At 40.8% G+C, this 16,652-nt stretch overlaps 1 protein-coding gene across 1 annotated transcript in view; it reads left to right on the top strand.

Annotated features, from left to right (window-relative positions):
- The window catches only part of ITIH5 (inter-alpha-trypsin inhibitor heavy chain 5), an 87,120-nt gene that overhangs the window by 16,297 nt on the left and 54,171 nt on the right, over positions 1-16,652 (top strand). The window contains exons 3-5 of the mRNA XM_059663762.1: positions 4,203-4,366; positions 5,272-5,373; positions 8,669-8,919. Coding sequence (XP_059519745.1) covers positions 4,203-4,366; positions 5,272-5,373; positions 8,669-8,919 — 517 coding nt within the window. The remainder of the gene's footprint in view (positions 1-4,202; positions 4,367-5,271; positions 5,374-8,668; positions 8,920-16,652) is intronic.

Here is a 16,652-nt window from a genome sequence, read left to right as displayed (position 1 = left end):
CCCTTGAGAAGCTAATTAAGACACTCCCTGCCTCAAACTGCTTTTCCATCTGTTTAGCTTTAGTAGAAAAATAATGAAGAAATTATTATGTCACAGGAAGACTTGATTTTTACCCCCTATTTTCCAGTTGACATCTCCAAGCAAAATGAGTTAAATATAAAAATGGAAAGCATGTTGGATTTTTAAGAACTGTGTACTGGGAAAAATTGAAGCAATAGTTTTATAGCTTTCTTTTTATGACACACTTTCATGAACCTCAGCCATTCCAAGTTTTGTACTTAGCCTTTGGGGTTGTCCATTCCTTATGATTTGATATACCTGTCCAATACTCTTCTCATAATGTACTCTTCTTTCTAATTAAACTGTTCTGTTCTTTGTTCCAGAAACAAAGTGTAATGTGATTCATTTCTACTTCCATGAATTTTGTGTTTCTAGAATGTTCTTTTTGCTTTCGTTCACCACATATAAATTCTATGTCTGTTTTAAAACCCTTTCTTACTTCTACATACCTCACTGATTTCCCTTTCTTCTGAAAACTGTAAAAACTTATAGCCAATAAATTAAAAAATACATATCCTTATACCTTTCTATGTTGCACTTTCTTCCCAATGTGATTGTAGTGCCTTGAGAGAAGGAACCATCTGTAACATTTCTTCCCCATCATTCATAGAATTTAGTCTATTGTAGTGTTTAATAAATATTATTTTATTAGCATTTCCTTTTCTTGGAGTATGTATTTTTCTTTAATTGTTCAAGATTTAGAAAATCCAATTAAATTCCATAAATGTTTTTTATTTTTACTCTATCTGAGAGCTGTGAGTGAAAAAAAAAAAAAGAGTAAGTCTTGGTCCCTGTTTTCTACATTTTTACAATCTAGTGGGGATAAGAATAAGGGATGGGTAGCTTGAGGAAAGTGGGGATCAATCTAATTTCAATAGATTGTAGACTGGGAGTGCTATAGCAGAAAGGCAAGGGCTATGACTCAAAAGTAACAGCAGTGTCTTCTATGGGAAAACAGTAACTGGGCAGAAGCAGTAAAACTAAAATAGTTTCTTAAAACTTCCCTCAGCCTGTCTTTTGGATCCATAAATATGACTCCTATTTTTGATGTAATATTGTGGAAAATTCTGCTGTATTCATAATCTTAATTTAAGGCAAAAGAAGATGCCATAGTATAGGTAAACTTAGTCTTTTGTCAGGTGTTTCTAATTTTCACATTTAAAGTTCAATGAAATTATAATTGATAATTATCTTATAAATAATAACAAATCAACATGACATCAAAATAGTCACAGATGTACCAAGCGAAGACGATTTTTAAACACTCTTTATTGTTTAAAGTAATACATATAGTATTACATATGTCTCCCTTTTCCCCCATTGACCTCTCTCTGGCCACTCCCACCCCCAGCACATGCCTTCACCCCCATGGTGTCTGTGTCCATTTGGTTATGAAGATGTTTTTGAATTATTTTAAAAATAGTATGGGCAAAGACTATCAACTGAAGGCTAAATTAGTTGGAATGCTATGCAGCTAGAATATATACTTTTATCTAAGCTATGAACTTAAAAGGATTTTCCCCAATAGTACTATACTTTTATGTAAAAGAGTTAAGTGATAAGTTGACAAGAATTTTTGGAAAATGTCAGTGTATGACCACAGTGCAGAACAAGTTCAGCTTAATGTCTATGTCTTGAATGTGGAAAATTTAATGGATAATTACTGAGGTTCACAGGTAGGTTTTGAATTGGCAACGAAGACTGAGTTATACTTGGCGTGCGTCTGGAGGTCTGTATTTTACTGGCCATCTAACAGTGATCTCTGTGGAAAGCTTAGAACAGTCAGTCTCCTCCGTGAACGCTTCATGGAAGAAGAGGCAGGATTGGTAGTCAGAGACTCAAGGTTCCTGAGCTAGGTTTATCACCTCCTACCTGTGTGGCCTTTGGTCACATTGGTAAAGTAAGAGGATTGAACTTGAGAATTTTATTCTTTATATTTGTCTTTATAATTTATACTGTAACTTCTTCCGGTAGGATTTCAAGGGTATTTCTAATATGCAGAAGTCTAGTCTACAAAACCAAACAAATAAAACACGTAGAGATCAAAAATAGCATAAAGTTAAGAATAAGTGGCAAAATGACTAACTCTCACTCAAGCTCAAGCCACCCTACAGTAGTGTTGCAAACCCTAAAATGTCTAAAGAGACGAGGCAGGAATTCCAGTTTTATGCTGTATAGAAATCTTCCCCAAACTCAGTGGCTTTAAAGCCAGAACTATCATTGCACCATTTGTGGGGCAGGGTTTGGGCAGGGCTCCGCTGAGCGAGTCTTCTGGCCACATGATGTGGATGGAGCTTGCCCAGTGCTACTCAGCTGGCAGATGGGCTGATCTGGAGGCTTCATTACAGCTTGGCTCATGTGCTGGGCTCTGGGCAGGAATGGCTGTAGCTGGGCTCCACTGCCACAGCGACTGCAGAGCCTGCACACGGCCTGACGGCATGACAGTCTCAGTCTAATGTGGTAACTCAGAGCCTCCAAAGAGTGTGTTCTGAGAGACCCGGATGGAGTTGGTGAAGTTTCCTGTGGCCTGGCCTCTTAGTCCCAGGGCATCACTTCCAGTGGGCTCTCTAGGTGAGGCAAGTCACTAAGGCCAGGATTCACAGAGAAGTGAATAAAACTCCAGCTCTCAATAGCACAAAAAACAAAGAATCTGTGTCTTTTTAAAAAGATGATTTTTTTCTTTCTTTTTAAAAAATTATAGTAAAATACTCATAACACAAAATGTACCTTAACACTTTAAAGTGTACAGTTCAGTGGTATTAAGTACATTCACACTGTCATGCAACCATCACCACCTTCAATCTTCATAACTCTTTTCATCTTGCAAAAACCCATAAAGCATTTGTCCTTTTATGTCTGATTTATTTCACTTAGCCTAATGTTCTCATGGTTCATCTGTGTTGTAACATGTGTCAGATTTTTTTTCCTTCTAAAGGCTGAATAGCATCTCATTGTCTGCATATGCTACATCTTGTTTGTCTATTCATCCATCAGTGGACACTTGGGTTGTTTCCACATTTTAGCTGTTGTGAAAAGTGCTGCTTTAAATACAGTGTGCAATTGTGGGCACTTTTTATCTAGTAGAACAGAGAACATCAATGGGGGAAATGGGCTGGGAATAAGGAAAAATCCAGTGAAAATGGCTACTTGGTGTCAGCCTCAGTGTCAATGAGACAATTAGGATTGGAAGGGCCTGAGTAGCTGGGAGTATGGGATATGTATGAGTCTGATCAGTAGAGCCAGCAGCTTCTGATCATGCAGGATGCATAACTAGAGTGGTCCCACTTTGTGTTTCAAGAAAAATGGGCATTATGGATTTCTATGTGACCTTTCCTAATTTTTAAATTTTGTCACCAAGACTTTTAAAGATTGTGCAAGTCAAATAAAAAAGTCTATGAACTATATAATTTGAGATGTCTTCCATTATACACACCAATGTATAATGATGGATATCTGGGCCTTATCTGTTTAAATAGTATAGACTAGGGCTCAACAAACTTTTTCTTAAAGGAGTAGGGACAGCCCTTATCAGAGCCTTTTAGGATAAGTTTAATTAGCATAAACTTTCCCTTTTTGGGGTTCTAAATCCCCCAGTATTTTCTGGAGCTCAGTATTGACTCCCATTTTACAATAATGTGATTGTACTCCAAATGGGAAAGCCGGGATTATAGTGTCTCTAAGTGGGTATTGAAATTAATTTGGAAAATGAGAACTTCTTTAGGCATGCTTTGATTTTTGATCAATTTGGTGATTCTATAAATGTGACCTAAATATTTATAACAGAAAAATATTATATACTTCATACACTTTACTTCTAAAATTCCAATAACTCTTTAAAGAACTTAAGTATTGCATAGTGTCAGTTAAATTAGAAATATTAACTGTGTGCATTTGTTAAAGTTAGGCCAGAAGATTTGTTCCTATGTCATAAACTGGTTATTTAACCATGGTTGTCTTACAAGTGGAGAGAGTAAAAAGTGGTAAAGTCAGAAAAGGCAAAGACAGAAGTAAAGAATTACATGCCAAACTCTCCCAAATTGAAGATTATTTCTCTTATGGAAAAAAAGAACCACTTCTTTCCCAAATGGCTGAATCATGGTTTCACACATCATTGAAAATACTGTGTGTTTTAATTCCAACAGAAAACCAAACCTTTGATGACAGAATTCTCGGTGAGGTCTACCATTATTTCTCGCTATGCCTTCACTGCGGTTTCCTGCAGAATGCTGAATAGAGCTTCTGAGGACCAAGAAATTGAGTTTCTGATGCAGATTCCAGCCGCAGCTTTCATCACCAACTTCACTATGTAGGTGACAGAGTCAGAGAGCCCGGAATGAAGATTTCTGTGTGGGGTGGACAGGGTGAGCCTGAGCTGATGTGTGGCCCACAGCCTTTGAGCTGTGAGAATTTATTTCTCAGCGGATGATACATGGGCCAGAAGGTTGATTCCCTTCTTCTTTCTCTCCCCCTTCCTTCTCTTCCTTCTCCCTTTCTCCCTCTCTGTCTTCCTTTCTTCCTCCTTTCCATGACCTCTTCATTTCCTCTTTCCTTCTCTCCTTCCCTCCAACAAATGAGTACCCACTCTGGGCCAGGCCCTCTTCAAAGTGATTGTCCACATCTATGAAAGAGATAGTGCTGCTCTGCACTAGAAATTTTATAATAATAATAAGTAAACAAATCAATACATGAGGTCATTTCAGACAGTAGCAAATGCTATAAAGAAGGCAAACAAAATTGAGAGGGGCTTTTTTAGGTAGGGAATCAGGGAGATGGCTCAGAAGAGGCAATGTTTAAGTTGAGATCTGAATGACAAGGTAGCATGAAACCTTGGCTATGTTAGATATAGTTTTTCTTTTCCCAGTGGATGGTAAAGATATGCAGAAGAGGGGAGGTGTTGGGTTTGAATTTTAGGCCTGGGCCTAAATTTCAGATTTATAGATTCACGTTGATGGATTATCATGGAAGTTTGAGCAGATCTTATTTCTTCCTGAAGAATCATAGAGGCACCTCGAGTTGTGTCTTAACATTTGTACCTGTTGAAAATTGCCCTAGGATGAAACGAATGATTCAAGGGTAGTGCCCTGGTTTGGAATGCAGTTTTTGCATATCCAAGAGGCAAATAAAAATATTTTCTACTGTTGTCATGGTTATGAGATCCATGCATTTGTCTTGGAACTGCAAACCACTAACACAGCTGTCTCTTACTTTCAGGCTAGTTGGAGACACAGTGTATCAGGGGGAAATTACAGAGAGAGAAAAGAAAAATGGTGATAAGGTAAAAGAGGACAGGAATAAAACCACAGAAGATAATGGGTAAGTGCCATTTAATTAACAAATTACAAATTCACTTTAGCAAATTTCAAATTTTCTACCTTTTTGCTTAGCCATCTTGATCTCTTTCTTCCTTCAAGAATTTATTTTCTAATTTATAATAATAATAATAATAATAATAATACACCTGGCTAACAGCATAATAAATAAGGATTTATAGTAAAAAAAAAAGAATGGTTTAGCACTCCCCCTTCCTAGAAACATCCATTTCTACTGTTTCTGCAGTTTTTTTTTTAATCTCCATAACTCTAAATATTATGATGGTCTTGGTTTTTAAAAATTTCTTGATAAATATCAGATATTATTTGTTGAATCTATACTGTGAAATCATAGGATTTCAATGACAATGCTTCCATTCTCCTTCTGTGTTCCAAATTTTTACATTATTATTCCTTCTTCTTACATCCATTTTAGCAGTTATACCATCTTAGACTAGCCCTACAATCTCTGATAATATTCCCACTCTGGCATTTTACCTTACTTCTCTGTTTTCATTCCCAGCACCCATCTTTTCTTATCTAATAATTTACTTTTTCGTTGTCAGAGTTACTAACATTTAAATTCTAATCTGTCACAATATTTGTATTTTTTTATCTATAAACTGAATCTTAACATTGAAAACCCAGAAATAGCATTTACTTTTAATAATACATAAATAACATTAACTGTTGAGCCATCTAGTATACTAAGATTCTGTTTCCCTCTCTACCAGCCTGTTTGGAGAAAAGTGATCTTAGTATCTAGATAAAACATTGTGAACATGTAAGCTTGCATTTTGTTCATTAATAAAAGGATGTAGCTTTGAGAAAGCTTGTTCTCTAAATTCATAGACTGTCAGAAACTTTGCTGTTGGAAATCCTGCTAGCGAGAATGGAACATGTGAGTCATGGGTTCACTTTGATAATGAGAAGCAACCAAGGCCCACAGTTTCAGAAAAGTCCATATTTATCTTAATTTTGTAGCTCCTCAGGACAAAGAACCTTGAGTTTGCTTCTCAGTTCAGGCAGATATTAAATGTCTTACACACAGCCCTGCTTTTCTTTGAGCTTCCAAACACTGCTTCATTTACCCGCATTCCACCCTTCCCCCAATCCTATAATAACCCTGTGTCTTCCTTTGTTTCGAAAAATATTCCATGATGCTGCTGGTATGTCACCTCCCTTGCCATAGCAGTTCATTAAAACTTAACTTAAAAAGCAACACTTTTATTGAATTTATTGGGGTGATACGGGTTCACAGAATTGTACAGGTTTCAGGTGCACAATTCTATACCACACCATCTGTACACAGCATTGTGTGTTCACCACACCAAGTGGTCTTTATCAGGATTACCTTTTCTTTCTTTATTAAAAAAATATTTTATTGATTTTTTATAGAGAGGAAGGGAGAGGGATAGAGAGCTAGAAACATTGATGAGAGAGAAACATCAATCAGCTGCCTCCTGCACACCCCCTACTGGGGATGCGCCTACAACCGGGGTACATGCCCTTGACCGGAATCGAACCTGGGACCCTTCAGTCCGCAGGCCGACACTCTATCCACTGAGCCAAACCACTCAGAGCAGGATTACCTTTTCTTATAACTCACAAATTGTTCAGAATCATGCCACAGTTTAGTTGGATCACGACCTACACATTTCTGTTTTTTTCCTGGAGTTTCTAATTGATTTTCTGATGAGATAACATTTAATTTTGTCACAATTAACATCCAGCAAGACACATAACTCATTTGAAATGGTAAGTGAACAGTTGTGACCAAGCTTCTACAAACAGTGAACCCATGTCATTGTCAACAGCAACTGGAAGGCACATCTTGATTTCTGAGCTGTTAAAACATGACAGAATAGGTGTCTCCAGACCATGGAAGACTGTCACATAATATTTTCCTTGTCACATAACATTGACCTTGGGACACCTTTTTATATTTACCTGGCTTGGTTTCATTACTTCTTGTATTCCATAATATCTTGATTTTCACCTCCACTTTGCTGAAGTGTATTCTTTAGTTACTTACTCGAAATGAGTGTGTGAAAGGCATACTTTCTGAGACCTTGATTAAAGTGTTGACTGTGTATGGAATTTAAGATTCAGAATAATTTACCAATGAACTTTGAAGACATTGCTCCAGTGCCTCACAACATCCAGTATTACTGATACTGCATTTAATGTGGCCAAATACCATTCCTTTTATTTGTTTCTCTATCTGATATTCTGGTATTTTACAATAATGGGTTTAAGTATCAGTCCTTTTTTTATTTTCTCATTCTGATTAGCTTTCAACAGAAGTTTTCCATTTTTGTCTCTTCAGCTCTGGGAAAGAGGAGTGTAGGAAGACCATCATCTTAGTCATTCATTCATTTATATGTAAAGTTGGAGTTCTCCTCCCTGTACTTGGCCCCCCTTCTCACTCTCATCTTGTGGTGTCCTGTTGAACCAGAATCCGGAGTCTCTGAGATTCTGCAGATGGTGTGTTACTCTACTTTGCTGCAGTCCCTTCCTACAGTGTCTGAGCTGTAGAGTTCTTGATCTACGGAATACCCCAGGTCTTCCAGAAATGATTTGAAATACCCACTGATGGTTGACCCTACCACCCTTATTTCTTTGGTTTGATCCTTACTCTTCCTGTTACAGTCAGTCTGCCATCTTGAATCAGAGAACTCTCACTCCATGTAATGAAAGCATTTAAAATGATTTGTATTTTTATATGCTTTGCAATACTTTACTTTTTACCCTTCCCTTAAGCATATTCATCACACCTTACCAAAATGTGAAAACCTTATAAGTTAGCTATTTTTTTGAAGACACGTACACAGATAACTTTTTAAAAAATATGTTTTTTTAAATTGATTTCAGAGAAAGGAAGGGAGAGGAAGGAAGAGATAGAAACATCAATGAGAATCATTGATAGTCTGCCTCTTGCATGCCCGCTATTGGGGATCAAACCCAAAACCCCAGGCATATACCCTGACTGGGAATCAAACCATGACCTCCTGGTTCACAGGACAACGCTCAACCACTGAGCATGCCCTTTCCCCCTTAACCCCTTGGGAAAAGGCTCAGGAAGAGGGAGGAGAGTTCAGTAGTATATGAATTCTCTACTCTTTAGTATCCTTTGGACCTTTGCAAACTTCTAGTACAAACCTTTACTCCTTCCTCACCCCCCTGTGATAATTTTGACTTTTGATTTGTAAGGACTGTTACAGATTGGCCTGTTCCCCAAGGTGACTTGAGGGAATCTGGCTTTCTCCGACCCTCTATCCCTTTTCTCTTGCGTACAGGGAGAAGGGGACTGAAACGTTCAGAGCCTCCGTAGTCATTCCCAGCAAGGACAAAGCTGTCTTCCTCCTGAGTTATGAAGAGCTCTTGCAGAGGCGGCTTGGGAAGTATGAGCACGTCATCAGTGTGCGACCCCAGCAACTGGTGGGGAGGCTGACAGTGGAAGTGAATATTCTGGAGAGTTCAGGCATCACGTCCCTGGAGGTGCTGCCTCTACACAATAGTAGGCAGAAGGGCAGCGGAAGGGCGGAAGGTGAGTGGTGCTTGCTGGACATGCGCAGATCTTCTGGAGTAATGCAGAGCTGGGCGTTGGCTTTAGAGAAATCTGTAAACCAGATGGCATCCCTTCAACAAAGGCTTTGAGTGTTTTGGAGAATCTAAACAAGTGCAACAAAACAAAGACAGTGTCCTGCACAATTTATTTTTTAAGCCAGCGTTTATTAAGAGATTTAAAAATGTTTAAATTATTTGACACGGTAATCTCACTTCTGGGAACTTAACCTAGGTGAAACACCTAAAATATTGGTAATGTTTTATGTATGAACCTGTTGGATAATTTGTAGTAGCAAAAACATTCTATCATCCTGAATATTCAACCATACAGGCATAATAAGTAAAATATGGTTGTAAACATGATTCAGCATGTTACAGGGAAGAAAAGACACAATTGTAGATACACTATAATGTTAAATATGATAACTTTGTTAAATACAAGTATGACAAAAGACTAAGAAGTTATATAAAAAATCATTTTATACTAGGGGTGAGGGATTATAGGGTCATTTTCTAGAAATTTGTTTTAAAACTAATAATTTATATTAAATAATCACTTGTGTTTTATTCTATAACTAGAGGCCTGCTGCACAAAGAGATTTGTGCAATAGGCCTTCCTTTCCCCTGGCTGCTGGCACGGGTTTGCCTCTGGCACCCGGGGCCCAGGCCTTCGCTTTGGCCGAGTTCTGGCCGGAGCCAGCCCCGGAAACATCCGGCTTCGCTGCTCTGCTGGCCCCGGGTCCGTGAGGCCTCGCTGCTCCGCAGGCCCCGGAGACGTCAGGCCTCGCTGCTCCGTGGGCCCCAGGCGGTCAGGCTTCACTCCACCGCTTGGAGCCTACGAATGCAAATTAACCGCCATCTTTGTTGGTGGTTAATTTGCATATCATGCTGATTAGCCAGTGGGAGGCGTAGCGAAGGTATGGTCAGTTACCATGTTTGTCTATTGTTAGATAGGATACTAGTAAGGCTTGGACAGATGGGTCCAAAAATTGCACCAGAGCCCTGGACAGAGTGGCTCAGTTGGTTGGGTGCTGTCCCATGCACTGAAAAGGTTGCTGGTTTGATTCCCAGTCCGTGCACATGTCCTGGTTTTGGGCTCAATCTTCAATAGGGGGTGTGCAGCTGATTAATGTTTTGCTCTCACATCAATGTTTCTCTCTCTTCTCTCTCTCTCTCAAATTTAATACAAAATATTTTTTTAAAAAATATTTTTATTGATTTCAGAGAGGAAAAGAGAGGGAGAGAGAGATAGAAACATAAATGATGAGGCACTAGTTGGTTTAGCACAGTGGATAGAGCTTTGGCCTGCGGACCAAAGGGTCCAGGGTTTGATTCCGGTCAAGGGTGCCTTGGTTGCAGTCTCCTCCCCAGCCCGGGCCCTGGTCAGGGCGTGTGCAGGAGGCAACCAATCGATGTGTTTCTTTCACATCGATGTTTCTCTCTGTCTTTCCCTCTCTCTTCTACTCTCCTTAAAAATTAATGCAAAAAATATCCTCAGATGAGTATTAACAAAAAAGAAAAGAAAAATAAAGAAAGAAAAGAAATGTCAATGATGAGAAAGAATCATTGATCATCTGCCTCCTGCCCTCCCCCTACTGGGGATTGAGCCCACCACCAAAGTACATGGCCTTCACCGGAATCGGACCTGGCACCCTTCAGTCTGCAGGACAATGCTCTGTCCACCGAGCCAAACCTGCTAGGGCTCAATAAAAAATCTTTTTAAAAAATTGCACCAGAGTCAGAATGACAAGATCATTGTGGCATTGAGATCAGAGAAATGCTAAGTGATAAGTGAATATGTAGAATCTTAATCCCTTTGATTGCAAGGAAAGTGGCTCAAGAAATCTTCCTGTGTAAGAATATTTAGGGATGAAATTGGAAGGAGGCTGGGCAAATGACTTGATAAGTGGACTAAATTTAACATAATGCAAAATAATCTGGAAACTACTTCTCCACATGAGAAGTAGTTTCCTCTCAAACACTGGAATGTGTCCTGGTCTGTAGGGGACTCAGGTCTTTTGTTATATGTTGACTCCAAACATTGAGTTTGACTCTCTCAATTCAGATCTAAATGAAATTTTAAAATATTGTCAAGGTGTCTGACATTCAGAAATGGCATCAGATACAATACACTATTCTATGTCATATAGGCGGCCATGTGTATGGTTAATGGATTCTAGTTGTTATTAACTATAACCTTGAAAAAAATTACCTGGGCCCTGTAAGACTCAGCTTGCACATCTGCAGATCAGGGGTGATAACTCTCTCATAGGGTCATTGGAATTGTTAGTGTGTGTGAAGTGCCTGGCCCAGAGTAAGAGCTTAATAATTGTCATTACCATCCTATCTAATAAAAGAGAAACATGGTAATTAGCATACGACCGCTACCCTTCCCATTGGCTAATCAGGGCAATATGCAAATTAACTGCCAGCCAAGATGGCGGCCGGCAGCCAGGCAGCTGGAAGCGAACATGAGGCTTGCTTGCTTCAGTGATGGAGGACTCCAACGTTCCCTGCCTGCCGCTGCCGGCCTCTGAGCTGCAACTCTAAGCAACTATGTTACAAATATAGAAGCTAAACAAAGCCCCAGAAACCTGGTTTAGTCCGCAGGGCTTCAGCCAGCAGGATCGCAACATTGTTTCAAATACAGGAGGTAAACAAAGACCAGAAACCTGCTTTCAGCAGTGGAGGCCTAAGAGCTGGAGCCAAGACTCAAAGCTAAAGCTGGCCCAGAATAAAAAAAAAGAAAAAAAGGAGCGGTTGGGAGCTTCAGTCACCCACCAGCCTGAAAACAGCCCTCAGCCCCTCACCCAGACTGGCCAGGCACCCCAGTAGGGATCCCTACCCTGAAGGGTGTGTGACCAGCTGCAAACAGCCATCATCCCCTCATCCAGGCTGGCCAGGCACCCCAGTGGGGACCCCCACCCTGATCCAGGACACCCTTCAGGGCAAACCAGCCGGCCCCACCCGTGCACCAGGCCTCTATCCTATATAGTAAAAGGGTAATATGCCTCCCAGCACCGGGATCAGTGGAGCCGAGAGGCCTCCCGGCACCGGGATCAGTGTGACAGGGGGCAGCACCCAAACCCCCTGATAGCCCTGCGGCTCTGTGTGTGACAGGGGGTGGGGCCACAACCTCCCTATCCGCCCTGCTCTGTTCTTGACAGGGGAAGGCGCCCCAACCCCCTGATCATCCCTGCTCTGTGCCTGATAGGGGGGAGCTCCCCAACCCCCTGGTCGCCCTGCGGCTCTGTGTGTGACAGCGTGCGGTGCCCCACCCCCCTGATCGGCCCTGCTCTGTGTGTGACAGGGTTTGGTGCCCCAACCCCCCCGCCCCCACGGGCCCGGCTCTGTGTGTGACGAGGTAGAGCCATAACCTCCCCATCGGCCCTGCCCTGAGTATGACAGGGTGTGGCACCCCAACCCCTTGATCCGCCCAGCTCTGTGTGTGATAGGGGGCGGTGCCCCAACTCCCCTATCGGCCCTACTCTGTGAGTGACAGGGGGAGCTCCCCAACCCCCTGATCAACCCTGCTCTGTCCGTGACAGGGTACAGAGCCCCAACCCCCCTGATGGGCCCTGCTCTGTGCATGACAGGGGGCAGCGCCCCAACCCCCTGATTGGCCCTGCTCTGTGCGTGATAGGGGTGGCGCCACAACCTCCCCATCGACCCTGCCTTGAGTGTGACAGGGGGCGGTGCCCCAACCCCCCAATCAGCCCTACCCTGAGCATGACTGAGGGTGGCATTTCAATCTCCCAATCCGCCCTGCCCTGCTCTGTGCATGACAGGGGTGGCGCCCCAACTCCCCAATCAGCCCTGCTCTGAGCCCAACCAGGGGCTGCACCTAGGGATTGGGCCTGCCCTCTGCCACCTGGGAGCAGGCCTAAGCCAGCAGGTCGTTATCTCCCGAGGGGTCCCAGACTGGGAGAGGGCACAGGCCGGGCTGAGGGACCCCGCCTGCCTCCCGAGTGCACAAATTTTTGTGCACCGGGCCTCTAGGTATTTTATATTTACTTATTTTCTTTGCAAATCTTACCATTTTTATTAGCTCATAAGTATGATTTTGAAGGCAGGTCTTTGTCTGATTAGATTTTATCTCCTTAAAATACCTTTTAGAGAGTAGACAGCTAAGTAAGTACCTGCAAATTAGAGAATAAAAGCAAATCTATCTATCTATCTATCTCCTAGTAACAAAGAATGTTCTTAAATTTCATTGCATCCTAATCATAATTTACAGGGATTTTTTTTAATGTACAACTGTGTGAAGGAGCTATGTTTCAATTCTTTGAGAGTTTGTAGGCTCCGAGAGGGCAGAGCAACTGTGCTGTGTGTCTGGGGTGAGTGCCCAGGACTCAATAGCTCTGTGTCCAGGCCCCCAGTAGGGGATTCGTAGGGTCCTGCTACAGTGATGAGAAGTATGTGTGTTTTGTCTACTTTTCAGAACCACTGTGACTCATCAGAGATGTATGCAAGTGTGGTGTGTGCGTTATGTTTGGAGGGTATGAATCACAATTGTTGGCCTGAAAAGTTGCTTACTGTTTACACTCAGGGCCTGAGAGAATCTTAGAGGAATTTTTCCAGACCATTGATCTCTTGGGACCTGTTTATTTTTAAGAAAATTGTTTTCCTGGCACTTTGTAGCAGAGCAAATACTTTCCCTCCGGAACATGGAGGTTTCACAGGCATTTACCCGGGCCAGGTGCAGAGGATGGGTTGCCTTTTTGCTCCTCATTCCCATCTTTCAGAGCTCAGCTGTTATTATTTCTGCAAAATGGCAGCCTCAGCAGGAGAGGCACAGATGTTGTGATTTTGTCTGGACACTTGCGTGTTTCCAAAAGAAATCTAGGGTAGAGATCAAACTAGGTTTGGCCTTGCACCAACATGAGCTGTCATTGCATGAATGTGGATCCAAGCCAGTACATTCCTCAGATGGAGCTGGTTGTGTTCAGAAGTCAGTCTTCTGGAATTTCTCTAAGCAAATCTCAGACCACTGGACCCATTTTCATCTTTAGGGAAGCAATTCTAGATAAGGATTGCTATGTGCTAGAAGCTAGGCTCAGCACTTTGCATATATCATTATCTCATTCAACCTTTATAACTACCCTCTTGGGGAGTTTTCGTAAAATACTGAGGGTGTGAGTTCAAATTCCCCGTCTCTCCCTAATTATATAAAAATGCAATAAAAGGCTAAAAGCAATATCACCTATCTTTGCCTCAGTTTACTTTCCTGGTATATCAGGATTGGGCCCATAGCTACTCTATCGTCAATGAATAGGCTCCTTCTCAATCTATAAGCTAATTCTGTGAGGTGTAATTTGGATGCCAAAAAGTGTAACTCATGGTTCAGAATCTAAATGACGACAAGCTAGTACAGTGAAAAGCAAGATTCCCCCTCCTATCCCCTTACCCCCTGTTCCTCTCTCCTAAAATATTTTGATGATTTATGGGCTTGATGGAAAGAGTATTTGAAATTCAGACATTCCTAGAACATACGTGGGCTGTGTTATCATCCGAAGGCATACTCCAGTACAGATATTCCATCTGTGTGACTGGTTCAAGGCTGGTTATTTCACTCTCTATGTTAAAATATCAAACTAACTATTGTTCCATGGCCCCAGGATTACAAATATTTTTTGACAGAAAATTTTCATTTGTGATGAAATCCCTAAGAGATACGATTCAAATAAAATGATGTAAATAAAGAAATAAAGTGCCTTGACTGTTTTATTTCCTTTTGCTTTACCTCAGTGATTCTCAAACTTGGCTATACTTTTATAGTCACCCGGAGAAATTATAAAAAGAAAGGAATGCAGATGACTGGTTCCTACGTTAAACACTTGAATTAGAATTTGTTAGGGTGAGGCCTAGGTAGCTGTATTTTTGGGTGTGATAGTCTATGAATTTATATGAGAAACTAAGAATTTATATACAGAAGTTATATGAGGCCCTAGCTGGTTTGGCTCAGTGGATAGAGCATCAACCTGTGGGACCCAGGTTCAGTTCTAGTCAAAGTCTCAATCCCCAGTAGGGGGCGTGCAGGAGGCAGCCGATCAGTGATTCTCTCTCATCATTGATGTTTCTATCTCTCTCTCCCTCTCTGAAATCAATAAAAATATTTTTTAAATACTTTAAATACAAATATTTTAAATCGCTTTAAAAAAACTATATGAGTGATTTTAACATGTTAATTTACTTGTAAAGCTAAAGTAATGCTGAATATTTTTTTCTACCACTAACCAGAATAAAGAATATAAATATATTCTTCATATTTTTTGCTTTTTTAAAGTAGTTTTATTGAGGTTCAGTTTTACATAGCTTAAAATGTACTCATTTTAGGTGTCCAATGTATTGATTTTTAGTTCACTTGTAGAGTTGTGCAACCATCACCACTTTAGAACAACCAATCCAACTTTAGAACATTTCTATCACCCACAAAGATCCTTGTCATCTATTCTCAGTCACTCCTTCTTCCCACCCAGCCCCAGGCAACCATTAATCTACTTTCTAACTCTAAAGATTTCAGGTAGCTCTATTTTTAAAAGCCCCCAGGTATTCTAATGCTCAGTAAATGTTGGAAACCTTAACTTGGACTTCCCAGCAGAATTTAGGGACATAAACTATGTCAGAATCTTGACCTACAGAAGCAGCTTTTAAATTAAAGAAGGTTATTTCTTTAGTTTCAGGAGTCATCAGAACGCTCTGACTTTTGATTCTTCTTAAAATGTGTATCACTCCTCTTTTCTACCAACAGGCTTTTACTATTGGATACTGACCAACATAGAATTACTCAGACAGTTGGTGGGAAGTAATTTTGTTCCAAATGCAACTTCTGCTCATCAACATAGAAACTTGAGTTGGAAAAGTTCCAAACAGCTATCCCAATGGGGCTAGTGCAATCTTTCTAACACAGTCTCAAGCTTATTAAACTAGGTATCCCATCCTCTCTTGGAAAAGGCAAACATGATTATTCGGTGTATTTTTATGTCAGAGAGCTTCTCTACTTTCCACAGTTTCCACCACAGCTTCCTGAACCTGTGGGAATTGTTCCTCTGCTCTTCCCATTCTTCCCCCCACCACCTGTGGTGAAGATGCTCTTATCTCCCAAAGCCTAGCTTAGTGTTTGCATTCATCCTGGCTTTTCCACAGTCTGAATTCTTGTTTTCAGGAGTTATTTGGTGCTAGTTCCTACCCCTTTGTTTCCCGAGACTTTTCTTGGTACACTGACTTTGTTTCCAAGCCTCCCAGCTGAATTCCTAAGAAATCTCAACTCCTCATCTCTATCAAAACTGGCAGACCCATATGATGTTACCCTAATTTGACATTAAAAGGACACTTTAGTTTCAGGAATGAGGAAACTTTCAACTGTCTTCTTGTTTCATCATTGTCTGGTTAATCATTGAGGGATGCTCTACACTCAAGAACACAGAAGACAAAGAGTATCAACTTGGCTTTTAATTTAAAAATATTCTAAAAAGACAACCTATAGAATGTAGAAAAATTTGCAAATTGTATATCTGATAAAAGTCTAGTGTCCAGGATATATAAAAAATCTTTGCAACTCAAACACAAAAAATATAAACAACCCAATTAAAATATGGGCAAAGGAAGTGGATAGACATTTCTCCAAAATAGATATACAAGTAGCTAACAAGCATATGAAAAGATATTCAAGACCATTAGTCATTAGGAAAATGCAAATCAAAAGCACAATGA

The sequence above is a fragment of the Myotis daubentonii genome, chromosome 1 (assembly GCF_963259705.1).
Source record: "Myotis daubentonii chromosome 1, mMyoDau2.1, whole genome shotgun sequence".
Classification (NCBI taxonomy): Eukaryota; Metazoa; Chordata; class Mammalia; order Chiroptera; family Vespertilionidae; genus Myotis; species Myotis daubentonii.
Note: the sequence above shows the minus strand (reverse complement) of the source record. Positions and strands in the feature narration are given on the sequence as shown.